At 42.8% G+C, this 22,016-nt stretch overlaps 1 protein-coding gene across 2 annotated transcripts in view; it reads right to left on the bottom strand.

The window, feature by feature from the left end:
* Nucleotides 1–22,016, bottom strand: part of SHISA9 (shisa family member 9) — a 342,941-nt gene that overhangs the window by 24,437 nt on the left and 296,488 nt on the right. Inside the window, exons 3-4 of one of the 2 annotated variants that reach the window (XM_045382337.2) lie at nt 13,467–13,622; nt 2,944–2,991 (exon numbers count right to left, since the gene is read on the bottom strand). In XM_045382337.2, the coding sequence (XP_045238272.1) occupies nt 2,944–2,991; nt 13,467–13,622 (204 nt within the window). The remainder of the gene's footprint in view (nt 1–2,943; nt 2,992–13,466; nt 13,623–22,016) is intronic. The other variant, XM_045382338.2, reaches the window with a different exon arrangement.

Raw genomic sequence — 22,016 nt, 5'->3', positions numbered from 1 at the left:
ATGTTGGCCAGGCTGGTCACAAACTCCTGACCTCAGGTGATCTGCCTGCCTCAGCCTCCCAATGTGCTGGGATTACAGGCGAGAGACACTGCGCCTGGCCTGTCTCTCCCTTTTAAGAAAGTGACAGAATGTGGAAGGTGGGGGCATACAAACTCCCCAACCTTGCTACCATACCTCATCTAGAGTCTGGGTCTAGAGGTTGAGTAGAGAACACTGGCAGCAGACCAATGACCCTAGAGGAACTTGGTTCTCACTGGGACCCCTTTTCCTCTCCCCGGACAAGGCAGGATACAGGTGCCTTTAGCAGGACAGGTGAAGTTAGCCTGGTTTGGGTAGAAAACAGCTCCCTGCTTTTAACCTATCCTGAAATACGCTCTAAATGCATCAGACGACAAAAGGATGATATAAGGACAGAAATGCAGACTGCCTCCAAATGCCATCACAGGGATCCTAATGGCTTTGTTTTTCACAGGGAGGGAAAAAAAAGGTTAATGCCTCAAATTAGTAGGTCTGTCATGTTCCAAATTGTTTGCGTTTCTAAAAATGGACTTTGACATGTGAATACTTATTATCTAATGCAAAACCCAAAAATGTCTCTCTCAAGGCAACAGCCAGGCAGTCAGGGGATTCTCATTAAACACACTAATGTAAAGCTCTCTTTCCCAATGAGGGAACAAAATTCACTCTCCTCCCTGCAACACCTTGGGATGTTTCTGAGCCTCTGGGGCCCTGGTCAAACTGTCCTCTTCAGAACCTTCAGCTTACAAAAAGATATCTGGAGAACAAACCACAGGGTGTTAGTTTCCCCGAAAGATATCTTGACTGCGGTCATTTTCACAGTGTGGTCCCAGACCTGTAGCATCAGCATCACCTTGGGACCTGTTAGCAGTTCCACTCCTCAGACCCCATCCAAGGCTTAGTGAATCAGGTGCTCCTGGGTGAGGCCCAGGAATCTGGGTTTGTAACAACCTTCCGAGTGATGCTGATGCATGCTCAAGCTGGTTACAACGTGAGAGCCATTGGTCTCATGGTCCTCCTCCTCCTCACTCAGTACGTTTTGCGGACTCTCAATGATCCTTCTACTCCATTTTCTTCTCTCCGTCCTCTACCCACCCCAGTGCAGGTCACCACCCACCTGCAAGAGCCTTCCACTGGGTGTCCACAACTCTAGTCCACACTCCCCTAATCCAGTCTCCACTTAGAAGCCAGAATAATCTTTTGAGAGGGAAAAAAAAAAAAAAAAATGGCCATGACTGTTGATATGGTTTGGCTGTCCCCCGACCCAAATCTCATCTTGAATTGTAACTCCCACAGTTCCCACGTGTTGTGGGAGGAACCCCGTGGGAGAGGACTGAATCATGGAGGTGGGTCTTTCCTGCGCCGTTCTTGTGATAGTGAATGAGTCTCACAAGTTTGGATGGTTTTAAAAATGGGAGTTTCCCTGCACAAGCTCTCTCTTTGCTATCCACATAAGATGTGACTTGCTCCTCCTTGCCTTCTGCCTTGACTGTGAGGTTTCCCCAGTCACGTGGAACTGTGAGTCCAATAAACCTTGTTCTTTTGTAAATTGCCCAGTCTTGGGTGTGTCTTTATCAGCAGCATTAAAACGGACTAATACACCAGTTTCTTGCTTATATCCCTGCAATGCCTCCTAATTTTCCCCAGTTCAAGCTCATTAAAGGGTTCTACCAGCCGGGCGTGGTGGCTCATGCCTGTGATCCCAGCCCTTTGGAAGACTAAGGCAGATGAGTCATCTGAGGTCAGGATTTTGACCAGCCTGGCCAGCATGGTGAAACCCCATTTCTACTATATATATATATATACACACACACACACACAAATATATATATATATATTTATATTTATCAAAAATTAGCTGGGCGTAGTGGCATGTGCCTGTAGTCCTAGCTACTCCGGAGGCTGAGGCAAGAGAATCACTTGAACCTGGGAGGCGGAGGTTGCAGTGAGCCAAGATCACACCTCTGCACTTCAGCCTGGGTGACAGAGTGAGACTCCATCTCATAAATAAATAAATAAACAAACAAACAAATACATACATAGTTCTACCTCCACCTCCTTAGGTCAGCTACTTCTCCACCAAGTCCAACAAAGCATAAAGAGAAGGGTGTTTCTGGTCTATTCTAAAAAGAGCCGCTTCCCATTACACCCCAGTGGAAAATAGCTTAGAATAAGAGTCACACTGATAGAGGTTCAAACTGCAGCTCTACCACTGAATAGTCATATGACTGTAGACCAGCAAGACTTATCCTTACTTAGACATCATGTCCTCATTTCTAAATGCGGAAGACAATGCCTACACAGCCTTATCATCAGAGAATTAAATGATAAAATGATGAAAAGGGCCAGTCCTCTGGCATATAGGGAGCTAATTAATTAATGATACCTGCCACCTGGTCTGGTCACCCAGCTGGGTTAACTCACAGACTCAAGTCGACCAACTTCTTAACCCTCTCTGCTCACCACGCTGTCCCAGGAAAGCTGAAAATAGCATTCTGTTCTCTAAAAGGCTAATCATTCCCAAGACCCTTGGCCAATAACTTCACTATTTTATCTCTCCCTCAGAAGCTGTGTTCTTCTCCCACCTCGCCCCCATTAATTTACCTTGTGTTTTGCCATTTGCCATTGCAGCTTTCTGAGAAAAATTAACACATTTCACCTTACCTGGCATGATTTCTCATAGTGATGTTTTCCATCAGGCAACAAATATGGGAAGTGAGGGGTAGCACGTTGTCCAACAATTGCTAGATGCACACACACACACAAACACCTACACACTGGAACTTAGACGGACTTGCAGATGCCACCCTATGCAGACACACATGTGCACAGGTCACACAGACACCAGGACTCTCTATCCCTTCATTATTTAATGCTAAATTTGACAACACCTGGACGAAAGAGCTAGAAAAAGCCATACAGTACCTTTTGGTGACTTAAGTGTCGATACTGCCCAGTCACCATCAGAACTTCCTAAAAAAATAACAATCAAGAGATGCCGATGATCTGTTTGCAGGGCACCCACGTTCACTATGCCCTCACACCCAGGTGCTGTTGGCTGCCCCTGCTGCAGCCTCCAAGCAGGGGCAAGCCTCAGGGGACCCAGTGAACAGGGAAGGGAGCCACGTGTGAAAACGCAGCTATGTGTGTACCTCTTTCTGCAAGGCCTTGAAGCAACATCACGTTAACACCCAACAGAAGATCAAAAGAAGCCTCCTGAAAAAGGCCTAGATATGTTCAGTTACGTAAGGCAGAAAGAGAATTCTTAGGTGGAAAATCTGGCTGTAAATTTCAACCTGCTTAGAAAAAAAGGAAATTTTGAGTTATATGAGCTCATCTTAGCTCAAGACTACACTCTGATGACAAGAGGTAGATTTTGATCGTGTTCCACTGCAATCCCCCTCTCCTGAAAAGGGGCACATTATTAGCCCCAGATTCAAGGTTGGGACGGGCTCTACTAACTGCGACTTTAAATGCTGGGTGACAGGCCCTGTGGGGTTGGGGCTACCTTACCACAGTACCTAATACACAGTCTGTGTTTGGAAAATATAACTGAATGAAGGAATGCATTCAATTTTATCCAGAGTCACCCTTTCTAAGGTAGGGAAATTCTCCTAAACAGTAACGAGATCAAGCTTGTTATCTGAGAATCCCATAATGAGTAATACATTGCTTTATAGAACAGGTGTGTGCCTGGAGTTTTCATTATAAATCAGTTTATCCGAATTGAATTCCCTTTCAGATGTCCCAAATGAGCCCTGGGGGATCTAACATTATTAACAGAATTCCATAATGACTCCTTTCATAAAATAAAGGATACTGAGAATTGGCCGAGGCTACACCCAACCCAACCCGCCCCCTTCCCCCCGTCCCCCCGCAACCTCGCATCTTCTTTGATAGTTCTTCTCTGTAAGATTGGGTTTTACTTAAAGTGGGGCAAACCTACCCACGAGACCTCTCCTCATTGGCTGGAGACGTGGCCAATCAGCGTGTGGTCCTAGCTCTTTCCTTTCTTAGGCATCTACCTGGAAAGACCAAGTCCTCAACAGTTTGGCACCATTTCCAGAGATATATCAGGCTGAGTGAAGGCGCAGGGAACAGTCTGTCATCTGAACGATTACAAAGCACAGATCTAGCCCCATTTAAACATTTCTGCCTGGCCTCCCCAGGCGTGCCAAAGGATGCTCAAATCGCCACATCCCCCCCGTGGATCCGAAATGTACACCCCTCATCACTCACAAGAGAGACAACCGGAGCAACAGAAAAGTGAGGAAGTTAAAACTGAGTCGGGCCTGCCCAGGATGACTCGGTTCTCTTCTCCCCCATAGCCAGGGTCATCTGGAAATAGTGGTGCGACCCCAGTTCTTCCTGTGTGGGTGGCCACAGGCTGACCGAGCCACTAAGTCGCTGACTCCAGGGAAGCCAACTCAACCCCTAATCAAATCCATCACTGTTTGCCTTGAAGGCAGGAACCATTCTTTTGTCACCTCTGTCCCCATTACCTCAGATAGGGCTTAGCTCTTGCAATAATGAATTTTCATTTATATGTTCATTGACAATAGGGCATTTAATAAGATGATGTATAGGCTACGGAACATGTAGTAAGGCTCCACTGTGCACTTGGTCGCACTCATGGATATTAGAAAAATACTTCGAGGATGAAAAATGCTCATTAAGAGGAAGTAGACCTAAGTTATTAAAAGGAAGGAGATATGAGGGAACTTTCAGTGTGACGAAAACATTTCTCATTTTTATTGGGATGTGGTTACCCAAGTGTATGCTTTTTGTGTTTTAACAATCACACTATTGTAAAATTATGAACTGTGTATTTCACTGTATGTAAAATATACCGCCAATACCGCATACCTCAAATACACTAGACTTCAATTATACTCAGCATCATAGGGAAACTTGTACTTTCTTTTTTTTTTTTTTTTGAGACAGAGTCTTGTTCTGTTGTCCAGGCTGCAGTGCAGTGGTGCAATCTCGGCTCATTGGAACCTCCACCCCCACTGCCCCCCAGGTTCAAGAGATTCTCCTGCCTCAGCCTCCTGAGTAGCTGAGATTACAGGCGAGCACCACCACACCTGGCTAATTTTTGTATTTTTAGTAGAGATGGGGTTTCACCATGTTGGCCAGGCTGGTCTTGAACTCCTGATCTCAAGTGATCTGCCCACTTCGGCCTCCCAAAGTGCTAGGATTATAGGCGTGAGCCACTGCGCCCAGCCAAACTTTTACTTTCAAACAAAAAAAGTGATGAGTACCTTAGTAAGCTCTCCTTCCCCTAGAAGAGCAGGGGATAGGCTTTCCCAACTTTTCTTTTGCCTGGTTACATACTTTAGATGCCAGAAATTTCTCTGCAGAAGACAGCAGAGTTTCATGGAAAGAACATAGGATTCCAAGTCAAGCACTCTTGAATATGAGTCTTAGCTCTGCCATTTACTAAAAGTGTGGATTATGGGGAAATAACTATGCTAAGTTTGTTTCCCCTTCTGCAAAATGGGGGGACTCACAGCCCCCTCAGAGGCGTGCTGTTCATGAGTTCAGTGATGTTAGCCCCCTTTCTGCCCTAACTTCAAAAGAAATTAAACTAGTAGAGTCCAATCCATGGCCAAGTGCCTCATGTATGGCTCTTAGGGTTTTCACTCAGGATTCCAAGAGTAAAGAGGGAATTCCTGCCATATTGAAGTATATTGCTGCGTCATTTGAAAAAGCGCTATTGGAAAACGCATTGTGATTCTGGCCAAATAGTCACTCATCTGTCAAATAGCAACACAGACAATTTTTTTAAATAAAATTAAATTTTTGAATTAGAAATGAAGGCACACAGCATTTTATCAATGATGCTGGTACATCCTGTCTCTTTCTTATACTCAGTAGCCAAGGTTGCATTGAGTCATCTTAAGGGCACATAATCAGGAATCTTTGGTCACCTAGGAGATCAATAATCAGAAACCTAGAGGAAAAACTGGACAAGACTGGACAAGGGGCTAATGAAAGATAAATGTCAATGTGCAGGCAACTTTCTGTTTGCAAAGCCCATCAGGAATTACATGAAAGGGTGATCTTTTCCAGTTGGAAGTACCAATCATCCCTCTCTGAACCACCAAGTGAGCACTAGGGATTTTTTTTTTTTTTTTTTTTTTGAGGCGGAGTCTCACTCTGTTTCCAAGGCTGGAGTGCAGTGGCACGATCTCTGCTCACTGCAAGCTCCGCCTCCCGGGTTCACGCCATTCTCCTGCCTCAGTCTCCCGAGTAGCTGGGACTATGGGCGCCCACCACCACACCTGGCTAGTTTTTAGCACAGATGGGGTTTCACTGTGTTAGCCAGGATGGTCTCCATCTCCTGACCCCGTGATCCGTCCGTCCCAGCCTCCCAAAGTGCTGGGATTACAGGTGTGAGCCACCACACCCGGCCTAGGGATATTTTCATAAAGACATCTGTCTTGCAAACTTTGGCCTATGAAGAACCACAAGGTAGGCTCCCATATTGTAACCATATGGGCACCTCAGGCCAGGGAACTTGTATGCTTAACTGGATTTTCAGGTTACATTTTTGGTTCTGTCTATAACAAGACATACTTCTCAACCTCGACATTGGTAGGAAATGTTTAAATCCACATTACATTTTTGCTTTAGTAAGGAGAGTCAATTGAGTGAAACAGAATATTTCTCTGATGAATTGTATTGAAACATAATATTTCTCTGATGGATAGCATTACAGTATCTATATGCCTGGGCATCGACCTTTATTGTCCACCCTGAAGATGGGGAACTTGAAGAGGTCTGGACTGATTCTTTGAGGGTCCTTAGGACAGTTTAGAAAAACAATTTGTTTGTTTGTTTGTTTGCTTGCTTGCTTGCCTGCTTGTTTTATCAGATCTCCGCCATGAGTTAATTTTCATTTATGTCTTTCCCATCAGACCAGAGTAAAAAATATGGAACCAACCCTTTCTCCCTCAAAATGAAATGTGGGCAATTGCATGTTAATCCAGGTACCAGTGTATCTCGGAGATCAGGGGAAAATCCTGACCACAGATAACTCTGGTATGGGTTTTTAATATGCTGCAGGATTTGCTGAGGACTGACATGCGTCAGGCTAAGAACTTTACCCACACTATGTCATCAAATTTTCGAAGCCATTATCTGTGTATTATTATTATCTCCATTTCACAGAAGGGGAAACTGAGACCTGAGGAAGTTAAGTAATTTCTGCAATTACTTGGTAAATGTCCAAGCTGGGTCTTAAACTCAGCCCTGACCAATTCCAGAGGCTATGCTATATTCCGCTATCCTGCTGATTCTCTCAGACCCCTCTCAGGCTAGATGAGGTGCTTCTCTTAGGGCATTATTCACTAGTTTTACAAATAGGTGTTGGGAGTCCTTACTAAGCACCCCACATGACATTAGGCACTGGGGATACATTGACGAATGGGATAGACTTGGTTCTTGCCTCAGTGGGACTTGCAGTCAAGGGAAACCAGACTTAATGTTTGGAGAATAAATGAATGAACTGAAGGAATAACTCAAAGTCATCATCCCTTCTGGTACAAAGTGCTATATGGTTTAGCCCCTGACACTTCCCTAGTGTGTGCTAATATTTTACCAAGAGCTGGGCAGTGAACCCCTTGGGAACAGAAACCATTCTGCAATTACATCCCATGTATGACTAGCTGGTGCATGTCCAAATCTCTCAATAGGAGAATTGCTTGAACCCAGGAGGCGTAGATTGCGGTGGGCCGAGATCGCGCCATGGCACTCCAGCCTGGGCGACAGGAGCGAAACTCCATCTCAAAAAAACAAAACAAAACAAAACAAAAAAAGAAAGAAAAAGAAGAGAGGTCCCTTTAAACATGAATGAGGGTGATCCCAACAAGCAAACAAAAATAAAATATAACAAAATAGAAAGGAAGGCAGGTTTGGGGAGAATTTGTCTCAGGAACAACCAACATTACCATCCTTTATTCAAACCTTTTTTTCCCCGAGTTGGCGGGAAATGAATGGGACATATTTAAGGCATTCTAACAACTAGAATGAGTAGAATTATTTAATTTTCTAATTTTAAAATTAAAATGGAGCTTGGACATCTTATAGTTCAGTTTTCTCATTTTTCACAGGAAGAAGCTGAAATCCAAGAGCTTCATTGACCTGCTCAAAGTCATATAGCTAAGTACGGTTAGAGTCTGAGTGAGACAGAGCCTCTGATCATCTACCCAGTGCTCTGGATATTAAAGCTTCCCAGAGAAATTTATTTTCCAGAAGTATTTTTGAGCTTACCAGTTAACCCTAAAGATTGTCTAACCTCTCCTTATTCTCTGGATTGAAATATTTAGAAAATGAATATGGTTATCGGAGGTTGCAGAACTTTCAACGGCAAACCATTTTTTAAACAACTCCTCTCCTGGATGGTAATGAGTTCATTAATAAAATGTATTTCATCATTCACACCATGATCACATTATGCTTTAACAAAGAACCCTTGAAAGAACATTTATTATGGGATTTGCATTTTATTTGCTCAGGCAGATGCTGGATTCCTGGCTAACACATTGAGTCAAGCAATCCCTCAGTCTGCTCTGCATTGGCCCTTCAGATTCACAAGACTGTCTGTGTCTCAGGGAAAGCCCTGAGAACTCTCACAATGGTCAGAAAAACAGGATGAAGAACAGGAGGGGGTACATCAACCACCTCTAGGACTGGGGAAGGTGCCCCATGTGGGATGCTTCAGAGTTTTCTAGGAGGTATAAGGGTGCTTCCCTACAACCAAGCTATTCTTTTTATTCTTGTCAAAGACAAGCTCATTCATTCATTCAACAAACATTTCAGGAGTTCCTGATTTATGAACAGAGGGTTACTCAAAGAGTGTAAAATGATTTTCACACTGAAAATTTAATCCCAAATGCACTGCAGACATTTGCTGTGTAGAAGAGCCCCACAGAAATCTTGGAGAAAATCAGGGAATTCCTGTTGGAATATCCCTCTGCTATTTTCCCAGAGAGCGACTGGGTGTCAGACTGGAATGCAGTGGCACTGTCTCGGTTCACTGCAACCTCCACCTCCCAGGTTCAAGCGATTCTCATGCCTCAGCCTCCAGAGTAGCTGGGATTACAGGCGCCCACCACCACGCCTGGCTAATTTTTGTATTTTTAGTAGAGATGGGGTTTTGCCATATTGGCCAGGCTGGTCTTCAACTCCTGGCCTGGTCGATTTTGTAAATGTCTAAAGAAGAATACAATAAAATGGCATATGTTAGATGATAAATAACATCTATCTAACATCTATCTGAGCCTCCCAGGAGGCTCAGAAAGGGAAGTGAGCCACCAAATAGCATATGAAGGCTTCCATAGTTACATTGTCGAAGATGCCGTGACTCTTGCTCTCCTAGGTAACAGCCCTCATCCCTTCCCAGTAATACGGAGTATATTCGAATGTGGTTGGGATGCATATGCTGTGCAAACAGGGAATACGGAATAGAAGGAATCTGTTGTCATGGGACATAATGAGGGTTGAGCTGGGTATAGAAATTCAGTGTGAAACATGGGTAACCAGTATGTAGGGTCTTACAAGACTTCAGATTTAGAAAAGCCTGTGTCAGTTTGAACATCCTGTGTCCTTGGTATTATAAATTTGGCTCAGTCACTATTTGAATGATTCCATCTGGAAATCCTAAGAGATCAGGGAACATGAATTCCCAAAGATAGACTTCTGGTACAAACACTCGCTAAGCACCTAGTAAGTGCCTGGCCCTATGCTAGGCACCAAAATGCTTGTTTTGTGAATCTGAAGTGTGTTGATTATGGTTACTGCAGGCATCTTAGACACATGGTTGTGTCAGTGCTTTGGGTTCTGGTGTTAGTTTATAACAGGATTAGCATATTTCATACTGAAATCAATCAGCAAGTATCTCCCATCCCATCTCCATTGAGGGGCTTGGCAGTGAGGGGAGAAAAAATGATGAACAGTTGATAATAAAAGAAAGTACACGGTTTGTAGGGTTTTCTGCCTGCCCAGAGTTTTCCAGGAGCCAAAACTATGTGGAAATAGATAAATAAATAAAGTTTATGAATAACTAAAGAGTAGAAGGACCTCTACCAATAAACGGGATTCCACTCAAAGTGAATTGTTCTAATGCTTTGGAGCTTCTGACAGTCAATTCGGCTGGGAAGGTGAGGATTCCATGTTGGAAAAGGAGAATGTTTAAGGAATCCTTCCTGGCCAAATGTGGTGGTTCACGCCTGTAATCTCAGCACTTTAGGAGGCCGAGGCAGGTGGATCATTTGAGGTCAGGAGTTTGAGACCATCTGAGCAACATGATGAAACCTGTCTCTACTAAAAATACAAAAAAAAAAAAAAAAAAAAAAATTAGGCCTGATGGTGCACACCTGTAATCTCAGCTACTCGGGAGGCTGAGGCAGGAGAATCGCTTGAACTCCAGAGGCAGAGGTTGCAGTGAGCCAAGATCACACCATTGCACTCCAGCCAGAGTGACAGAGTGAGACTCTGTCCCAAAAAAGAAAAAAGAAGACCTTCCTATGATATCTGAGCATGCTCTAAGATGGAAATCAGAAAAGGATTCATCCATGGGGCTACTAGAAACAGGACCAGGGAGCTCTGGAGAAGGGAGGTGACAAATATATGTTGAGTGAATGTCCTTTACCAGGCTATAATAAAAGTCATCACAGGCATCCTTAGGCCCATTTTACAGATTACAAGACTGAGACCTTAAAAAGGGGTTAAGTGTTGCCCAAGGCTACACAGATAGTAAGTAGTAGGGCTAGGATTTGAACTCACATCTGTTTGGCTCCTTCTAGCTCCCCAAGGAATAGACTCAGAGAAGGAACAGGTAAAGTAGAAAACCTGGCTTTAAAATCTCTCCTCTGAGACAGGGAGAGAAAACAGAACTCACAGCACATAGCGAGAAGGAAAGGAAAGGAAGGGAATTTCCCCCACGTATTAACAATGCACAGGAATGTAAAGAACAATTAAGGTCATTAGAAGAGGAAATTCAGAGCAAGCACTTGAAACAGGATTTGGATTTCCTGGATGTGGGGCTGATGAAGTGGTTTTCATGAATGGCTGTCACCCGTGGCTTCACACTAGAAACAGCCACAGAGTGCTTTAAACATGCGCATGTCTGAATCTTATCTTCAACCAGTTCAATTGAAATCTCTATGTGTGTGATGTTCCCCTTCCCGAGTCCAAGTGATCTCATTGTTCAGTTCCCACCTATGAGTGAGAACATGCGGTGTTTGGTTTTCTGTTCTTGCGATAGTTTGCTGAGAGTGATGGTTTCCAGCTGCATCCATGTCCCTACAGAGGACACAAACTCATCCTTTTTTATGGCTGCATAGTATTCCATGGTGTATATGTGCCACATTTTCTTAATCCAGTCTGTCACTGATGGACATTTGGGTTGGTTCCAAGTCTTTGCTGTTGTGAATAGTGCCGCAATAAACATACGTGTGCATGTGTCTTTATAGCAGCATGATTTATAATCCTTTGGGTATATACCCAGTAATGGGATGGCTGGGTCATATGGTATTTCTAGTTCTAGATCCTTGGGGGAACATCACACACCAGGGCCTATCATCGGGAGGGGGGAGGGGAGAGGGATTGCATTGGGAGTTATACCTGATGTAAATGACGAGCTGATGGGTGCTGACGAGTTGATGGGTGCAGCACACCAACATGGCACAAGTATACATATGTAACAAACCTGCACGTTGTGCACAAGTACCCTAGAACTTAAAGTATAATAATAATAATAAAAATTAAAAAAAAGAGAAATCTCTAGGGTGGGCCTGGGGCATCCTTATATTTTACCTGCTCTCCAGGTGATTCTAGTAACTGGCATCCACATGTGAGAACCATTGATTTAGGGAACCCTGAGGTTGCCACAGTCAATCAGGAGTCAGGAATCGCTTTCTGTGGCTGTTGCTTCTATCCGATAGAACCCTTTTATGAGCAAACTGTTCAGGAGCCTCAGTCACTGTCAGGGTTACTATCACACCCCCTCATGTTTAAATTGAAGAATGGACTGAAGGAATCAGGGCAGTGGTGGAAGCAGTGGCTCTGGAGTGATAAAAATAGAGTTCAACTCTCAGCTCTGTCACCCACTGCTGCTTGACTTGGGCAAGTTATATTAGCCTCTTAGAGTCTCAGTTTTCTAATCTGGCAATTGGGATAATCACTGTGTCTTCACCTTGGAATCACTATGAGAAAACAAGGGTTCAATTCAATGTCTTGCACTTGGTAAGAACTCAATTAGTAGTAGCTCCAGACTGCCCACCCCAGTAAATATTTAAATCCTGAAGAGCAGAAGTTGCCTGGGATAGGAATGTGCATTGTTCACCAACTTCTTAGAAATGGGATGGACTATGCAGCTGAAGGGTGTTACCCATATCCACCAAAGTGTAAGGCATTTCTGAGATGGAGAGACCTAGATTATATGTCAATATTCCCTGACGATCAACTAGGGTAGATGGAGATGGTAAACGTGTTAAAGTGTCAGTGGGACCAAATGAGCATCCAGGTTCTTCTCCCCAGGAAATAGCCCTCACCGCACATGTGCCCCTCGTCCAGCCACCCTACCTTACATGGCAATGTAGAACTTGTTCTAGGTCAGAGAAAGCAGCTGAGGTCTCTGGTCCTTAGAAACCTGGGTCCCAGGTAGAGAGACCCAGAAGATGAGTAGATAGATAGATAGATAGATAGATAGATAGATAGATAGATAGATAGACAGACAGATAGATAGATAGATAATAGGTAGATAGATAGATGATAGATAAATAGACAGACAGATAATAGGTAGATAGATGATAGATAAATAGATAGATAGATAATGGGTAGATAGACACTAGATAGATAACAGGTAGATATATGATTGATGATAGATAATAGATAGATAAGTGGATAGGTAGATGGATGGAAGGATGGATGGATGATAGATAGATAATACATAGGTAGGTAGATAGATGGATAAGTGAATAGGTGGATGGGTGGATGGATTGATAGATGATAGATAGATAGATGATAGGATAATAGGTAGATAGATTCAATAGATAACAGGTAGATAGATAAGTGAATAGGTAGATGGATGGATGATGGATGGATGGATGGACAGACAGATAGATAATACGTATCTAGGCAGATAGATAGATGGATAAGTGAATAGCTGGATAGATGAATGGATGGATAGATAGAATGGATAGGCAGATGGATGGATGAATGAATGGGTATACAGAGATAGATAGATAGATAAATATACATATTTATAGACAGAGAGTGAATGAAAATGAGATAGAGGCAGAGAAAAGCAGAAAGACAGAACGAAAAATAAGAGCTAGAAAAAGGAATTAGGAAAGAAAACTGGAGATAAAGAGATCTACAAGAAGCAGCAAAGGACAGGAAAGAAGAGAAAGAAAAAAGATCCATCAGGAGGTCCTTACCGACTGCCTTTAAGGAGGCGTACTTGTTGAGCTCTTTCCCTGGTGGCTGCTGTTCGTAGGGGTTGGAGATCTGGCCCAGGTTCGGGTATGAATGTGGATGGCCCATCTGCTGGAGGAGAGGAGAGGTGGGCACTGCGTTGTTCATCTGGGTGGCATCTGGAAGTGAAGACACAGAAGGAGATTGTCACAGACAGGGCAGAACCATCTACTTTCCCTCCTATCACCACATCCCTGGAGACCAAAACTCTCACCACCCTTTAGGGACTCCAGTCGCAAAACAGCAGAGGGTTCACAGATACATGGGACACAACTGAGTTTATAATCTTTACTGGAGAGCAAATGAGGACAGGTGGCTGTTCTTTTGACATCACCTCAAAGGATGTGCTCAAAAACATGTTAAACTAACATGTTAAGGTCCTATCAATAGAGAGGTTATTTTTGTCATTGAAACGATATTTGTACAAAAAGATGCCCAACCTCAGTAACAGTCAAAGAAATGCAAGTCAGAAGAACAATGAGAAGCCATTCCTTTGCCAAGAGATTGGCAGACGTTAAAGGGACTGAAGGACTTAAGTACCGGCAGAGATACTGAGTACAGGGAGGCCTCCTAAAGCTGCTGGTGGACATGCAATTTGCTATATTTGCAGGAAGAAATCAGGCACTGAGTATTGAAATGTAAAGCATATGTACATGCTGACTAAACAATACCACTTCTAGCAACTGAGCCTACAGAAATATAAGCATCAGAATGTAAGGGTATTTGTTCAGAGATGTTTTTGCACCATTGTTTGTAAAATGAAAACACACAGAAACAATCTTAACTCCTATCAATGTGGGAATTCTTAAATGAATTACTATAATACATATGATATACATAATATGTACACATATGATGGAATATCATTCAGGTGTCAGAAAAAAAATGAATGAAAAATTGAACAGTTTCTTATGGTTTATATTGTTAAAGGGAAAAAAGCAAGCTTTAAAGGAAAGCAAATAGTATACTATTTTCTGTTAAGTAAAAGAAAAATCTATGTGTATATTTTTGCATACTATGGGTTTGCATAAGACAGAAACATACGTAAAGACAAACAAACTAAATACTGGCTACTTGAAGGGAAATGAGATTCAGGGAAAGAGAGATTCAAGGTTTTTCTGAGCTGAGATCTGCAGGGAGGAGGGTTGTTATGATAGTTCAGTGTGGTGGAAGGTGGACGGTATGAGGGAGGGTATTTCAGGCAGAGGAAGCAGCATGAGCAAAAGCTGTGGAGCTGGATGGAACCTGGTGTGCTCAGCAATGGAAGGAATTGCTGTCTGAGCTCTGGCCATGCACAGCTAGAGAATACAGTATGAGGAAAGTGGAATGAGGTGGGACTGGAGAGGGTGGCAGGACCCAGCGAACACTGGTAAAGGTTCCTGTCTTTATCCTGAGAGCAATGGGATGGATAGACAGGAGGCGAGAACCAAATGGGAATGGAATCTCCCTTCCCAACCGAATGGAATGAAGATTCCATTCCCATTTGGTTCTCGCCTCCTGTCTATCCATCTCATCACTGTGAGATAATGATGGCTCACTTTCAGGTGGAAAGTACAGGTTCCCTCTGGCTTCATGAAGCACATGTGTCCATCCAGGTATGCACTGCAGTGGATACTGGTGGTGTCTTGAAAGATCCCCTTTATCCAGCATGCACCCCCATTTCCCAGCTGCTGCAAATGTTGGCTGCTAACAGCTCACAGCTGCCTTCAGTACCCAGAGAATGGCTCTTGGCTAATGGAAGCCACTGCCCTGGGGTCAATATGCTTCACCCACCTTGTCCTCAAGTGGTCAACAACCCATGTCCCACTGACACTGACATCCAAAGACCAGCCCCTTGTCTCAACATGGGTATAACTTTATGAAATGATGATACTTCATAGTTCACATGGACTGGGACCAGTTTAGAGTAAGGGGTCGGCAATCTTTTTCTGTAAAGGGCCAGATAGTAAGTATTTTAGACTTTGTAGGCCATCAGTCTCTGTTTTAACTACTCAACTTTGCCTTTGTAGCATGAATGCAGCCCTAGAAGGGAGACAGTTGACCCTCTGTATCCACAGGTTCTACACCCTTGGATTCAGCCAACTGTGAATTGAAAATACCCAGAAAAAAAATTAAAAATAACAATACAATAAAATACAATACAATAATATACAAATACAATAAAAAATAATACAAGTAAAAATACAGCATAACAACTATTTACAAAACATTTGCATTGTACTAGTAGTATAAGTAATCTAGAAATGATTTAAAGTATATGAGAAGATATGAGTAGGTTATATGAAAATACTATGCCATTTTTTATAATGGACTTGAGCATCTGTTGATATTGGTATCCATGGAGGGTCCTGAAACCAGATCCCCATGGATACCATGGGACAACCATATAAATGGGCATGGCTGTGTTCCAATAAAACTTTATTTACAAAAACAGGTGGTACAAAATTTGAACCAAGGGCTATAGTTTGACAACCCCTGAATCTGGACCTTACCTGAAACCCCATTTTTGTGTGGCTCTCTAACCTTTCGAAGGTGCTTCCCTCATAATCTTAGAGGTGTGTATTTATTTGTTACCTGAAGAGCACTCCCTCAGAGTCACATGCATCTGAGTCCCTTTCCCAGGCTTTGCTTTTAGATAACTCAACCCCTGATGTATATGAAAAATGTTTGGCTTTAGAAACCAATAAACCCAAACAGAAAGAGGCAGGGATACCCGAGCTGAGGCATGAGGGTAGGGAGAGTATTTTTATCACTTGACCTGCATGGGCCATGACACAAGCCCAAGTGTTAAATGGGAATGTTGCCAAACATAAGTGCCAAGTAACCCAGTCTCTGGCCAACGTCTGGAAAGACGCATGTATCCTTCCACCATGATAGCTTTTTGGCTGAGATTCAGCTGCCATGGGAGAGTCCCAGGATTAATAAAGTAACAGTAGAAAAGGTGTTGATAAGGTATGGCTTTCACTATACCTTGGAACCCAAGATCCTCTGACATTCTCCTCTCCAAAGCCAACCCACCAGGGTTCCTGTCTGCTTCCCCTGGGCATGTCAGGCCAGCCATGTTTTGTTTCCAAGTATTGGTGGGAAATGGCTTACTGTTAAGTTCTCACTGTATGCTGCCGTGTGTGTGTGTGTGTGTGTGTGTGTGTGTGTGTGTGTGTGTGTGTTTCATGACATATTTTTTGGTGGATAGCTACTGCTTTTGTGCACAGTCTTATCTTAGTGACTTCTGGGGAAATACAAACTAAGACAGTTACCATGATTGGCAGCTCATCACACAACTCAAGTGGCGATAAAGCAGCATACCAAAGGACTCAAATGCAAGCATATTTGGCAGATGATCTCAGGAAATACTTGTAGCAAAAGGATGGGGGAGTTAGGGAACAAGAAGCAAATAGAGTGCAATGCCAAGCAAGATGCAATGTGGTCGACTGGAGTTTAATCCCACTCTGGAATTCTGGAAAATGGTATTGAATACATGCCTCAAAATTATGTCACCCCAAGGGCAAAGGAGCCCTTAGTATTTACACACAAACTCCTATTAGTCATTGGTTGAGGGCTGCTTCCGGGAGACATTAATTCGTTAGCACTCGCAACTTCCCATGTTCACAGGCAAAGCAAGCTCCAGTGGCCAGAGATACCCTCGCTCAGGGATGTAAGAGCTGGCAGTTGAAAAGCAGGTGAGTATGTGCCCAAATAGCAAGGGCTCACTGTGCTTTATAGTAATTCAGACCCCTGGCCATGGAAGTGAGCATGGGCCTGAATCAGACCAATCCCAGTACCTCCTTCTTATAATGATTGGACCAGAGGAGAGCATGTGATCTATGTTGGGCCAATCAGAGTTCTTCCATCAACTTTTCCACTTGGAAACACTGCAGTCAAACAACGAAAAGGCCATGAAGTCAAGAGAATATGAAGAAGCTAACATGTGGAGAAAATCTTTCTTCATTATGAAAGAGTAAGAATCACACCCACAGGAAAGAAGCTGAGGAGAGAGAGAAAAGCCCCTTTCTAAAGAGTGTGTTTTGTGGTTCCTGCCACTTGCAATGTAGAGTTCTGATTAAGGCAATTGTTGTTTGGATTTCCTCGGGGAAGCTGAAACTGGGGAAGGCTGTCCATGTAGCAAACCCAGGTATTGCCTTAAAATGGAAAAGGTATTGCCCCTCAGTTTTCTACAGAGCTACAGCAGAAATTTCAAACAACAAATTGGCTGAGTCGTGCATAGAGCGTGCCCAAGGATGCTAGTAAGCTAACTAATGTCTCAATGGCAGGCACCCCTACCCCTGGAAATGCATCCCAAACACTAGACTGTCTAATCAAAGAGTTGAACCTTCAAAGCCTGTTATCCTCCACTATAAGTCCTTTCGGTCATCTGTTTGATCTGTCAGTCCCAGACTCAACCTACTAGGCTCAAACCCTGTTTCCAGATCTGCCAGAGAAAATGCTAAACACTTTGTTAAAGAAAAAAAAAAAAATTCTACAGAGGTGTTCCTCACGGAATATCTTGGGACACACTTTTACATTATTAAACAGAATACATGATATTCCCTTATAAAGTATTTGCTTTTGGATTATTTCTCCCAAGTCCTGAGACACCTCAGGGGCAGTGAGTAGTTTTAATGTAAGTAGGCACAACCATAAAACCCCACCAAAGTGATCCCCTTCAAAAGAAGAAATGAGGCCACCCCGAAGTTGCACTTCCAGTTTCACATTAAGAACCACATAAAGCAAATTTCTGGCAGTTTTAGATAGCCTTTTTTTTTTTTTTTTTTTGCTAGTTTCCAAGCACTGAATATTCAGAAATATTAAAATCCAGTTTCAGGGCAGCAATCAAAATTTATTAAACAGACATTTGTGACTAGGTTTTCTAAATGTCATTTTCATTTCACTGGACAGGAAGATAGAGACCAGACCTGGCAACTCAGTTGCTTTGTGAGTTTTCCACAAATATATTCAGCCAGGGAGGAGAAACAAAAAAAAAAAAAAAAATGCAGATTGGAGATAAGCCCAGGTTGGAATCCAAGAAAACTAGAACAATAGGATGAGTGAAAAAATGCAGCATGAATGAGATCTAGGTTATAATCTGCAAATCCTTCCCTTACCAAGCTGAGAGAAGAAATAGGCATGTGTGTACGTGTGTGTGTATATATATGTATGTATGCATGTGTACATATACATACAAGTATATATGTATACATATACACACACATATTAATTTCTTTTTTTTTTTTTTGGAGATGGAGTCTCACTCTGTTGCCCAGGTTGGAGTGCAGTGGAGTGATCTCAGCTCACTGCGACCTCCGCCTCCCAGGTTCAAGTGATTCTCCTGCTTCAGCCTCCCGAGTAGCTGGGATTACAGGCATGTGCCACCACACCCAGCTAAATTTTGTATTTTTAGTAGAGACGGGGTTTCTCCATGTTGGCCAGGCTCGTCTTGAACTCCTGACCTCAGGTGATCTGCCCGCCTCAGCCTCCCAAAGTATTGGGCTTACAGACGTGAGCCACTTCACCCAGTCCACATATATAATTTCTTTTCCACAGTCATAGCAATAGATGGACTCCAGTAACATGTCTCACTCTCAGAAGTTCCCTTCTGGACATTCCCCATCTCCAGAGATATCTTACCCACCTCTGTGGAAAGGTACTCCTTACCCAATGCCACAAGAACATTTTCCCCACCTCATTATAAGCGCAACTCATTATGACCCTTCGAAATAACTAATGAAGACTTGCCCTTCTGTGATGCTGTTTTTCCATGCAGACCCTTGGTCCGCAAACGACAAATTGATGGTGTCCTGTGCTCTCCTTCCTAAGACAGAGAAGGAACCTCCTATATCCCACAATCGTCTTCAAAGAAGGTTAAGATACAATTACTCTAATTGGAAGCATCTGGCAGACTTGCACCAAGGTAGCCACCATGTAACTCCTGTTGTTAGGTGGTATATCTTAGTTACTAAACAGGGAAATAAAATGGATACAATTCAGATAGAGCCAGTTAAGGTAAAAATGCTCAGTTACAAACACTGAGAGAATGCTCCAAGTTTCTCCGTGCAGAGGAGACAAATATTAACTGTCAGAAACTAGACCATTCTGGCTCATCTTAAAGGAAAGGCAACATAGTGACTCCTTCAAAGTATATCTCAAGGAGGAGTAGCCCAGAAAGGTACTACATGGTCAAATAGGGTTGTTCTGTCGAGCACACACCATGTTCCAGACAGTAGGTAAAGAGCTTCTCACGCTCTCTCTCTCTCTCTCTCTCTATATATATATATATATTTTTTTTTTTTTTTTTTGAGGTACAGTTTCACTGTGTCACCCAGGCTGGAGTGCAGTGGCATGATCTCAGCTCACTGCAATCTCTGCCTCCCAGTTTCAAGTGATCCTCCCATCTCAGCCTCCCAAGTAGCTGGGATTACAGGTGTGAACCACCATGTCCGGCTAATGTTTGTATTTTTAGTAGAGATATGGTTTCGCCATGTTGGCTAGGCTGGTCCTGAACTCCTGACCTCAAGGGATCCGCCTGCCTCAGTCTCCCAAAGTGTTGGTATTACAGGTGTGAGCCATCACACCTGGCCTCAAACAATGAATTTTTTAAAACATTTTACCATGAAAGAGTTTTAGATTTACAAAAGTACTGCAAAGATAGTACAGAGAGTTCCTGTATCCTCCAGACCCAGTTTCCCTATTATTAACATATTAGTATGGTACATTTGTTACAGTGAGTGAATCAATATTGATATGTTACTATTAACTAAAGTCCACACTTTATTTGGGTTTCCTTAGTTTTTACCTAATGTCTGTCTTCTCTGTTTCAAAATATCTAGGTACCACATTAAACTTAGAATTTAGTCATATCTCTTTAGATTCTTCTTGCCTGTGACAGTTTCTCAGACTTTCCCTGTTTTGATGACTTTGACAATTTTGAGGAGTACAGGGTCAGATATCTTGTAGAATGGACTTCTCTTTTTTTGAGACAGAGTCTTGCTCTGTCACCCAGGCTGGAGTGCAGTGGTACAATCTCAGCTCACTGTAGCCTCTGCCTCCCGGGTTCAAGCGACTGTCCTGCCTCCTGAGTAGCTGGGACCACAGGCACACACCACCACGCCCAGCTAATTTTTTGCATTTTTAGTAGAGACGGGGTTTCACCATGTTGGCTAGGCCGATCTCGAACTCCTGACCTCAGGTGATCTGCCTGCCTCGGCCCCCCAAATTGTTGAGATTACAGGCATGAGCCACTGTGCCTGGCCGAACAGAATTTGTTTCATATTTTTCTCATGATTAGATTGGGGTTATGGGTTTGGAGGTGAGGGGAATCACCGAGGTAAAGTGACATTCTCATCGTAACATAGCAAAGGTACATACTATGATGACTCATCGCTATTGATGTTAAACTATCACCTGGCTTAGGTAGTACTGGACAGGTTTCTCCTCTATAAAATTATTCTATTTTCCCCTTTTTTCATATTTTACTGTTTGGAAAGAAGTCACTGTGTGCCATTCACACCATATCTAAGGAGTAGGGGTTATGCTCTACCTCCCTGAGTGGAAAGAATATCTACATAAACTATTTGGAATTATTCCTCATGGAAGATTTGTCTCTTCTTCCCCACTTATGTATTGATTCAATCATGTATTTGTATCAGTGTAGACACATGGATATGTATTTTATACTTTGGGTTATAATTCACTACCATTTTAAATTTGTTTTGTTGCTCAGATTGTTCCAAATTTGAGCATCAGAAACTATTTCAAAGGGGGTCCTTTGACAGACCCCCTCATTTTTAAATTTTCTAACTTTCTAGTAATACAAGATTCCCCAGGCTCATCTTGTATAGATATGTTATCCTGGTCCAAGGATCAAACATTTCCTTAAGGAGCCTGGTTCATTTTATTGGAGAATAATATTAGAAACCAAAATCTGGGTGCCAGGTGTGCTGGTTGCTTCTACTCCCTCTACACTGACAAGGTAAGGCAATTTAGATATGTATGCTAACATATGTATACACACACATATCTACAAAGATTTACAGAGGCAACTATCCGTGTCTATATTAACCTAAGCATGAAGTCACCCTGATGTCTCTAACTCTTACTCACTGTCAAACGAATCATTCTAGCTTCCTCCCTCGCTTATCTGTAAACTCCCACTCCAAGAATAATAAACCTGGCTCCCATTATCCACCATCCAATTGTTAATTGTTCAATTCCAGTATATAATTATAGCAACATCAGAATTGTTAACCCATATTCTTATGGGACACAACTTTACCAACTAGAACACAGTGCTTATGGACTATGTATTTTTTTAAGTTATTAATGTGTTTTTCTCTTCTTGTCTTCCTGTGTGGGCTTGGCTCTGGATGGCCCATGACTTCCATATGCCTGGGTAGGGTTGGGAAATTGGGATTTATTACAGAAGTAACACACAAAAAAATGATGATGTTGATAATGATGAGGAAGGTGAAGACACACTTGTATACATAATAAACATAAAGGGGTTATGAGATATTCCA

Source organism: Macaca fascicularis, chromosome 20, assembly GCF_037993035.2.
Source record: "Macaca fascicularis isolate 582-1 chromosome 20, T2T-MFA8v1.1".
Taxonomy (NCBI): Eukaryota; Metazoa; Chordata; class Mammalia; order Primates; family Cercopithecidae; genus Macaca; species Macaca fascicularis.
The sequence above is the reverse complement of the archived record's forward strand: the minus strand, read 5'-3'. Positions and strand labels throughout refer to the sequence as shown.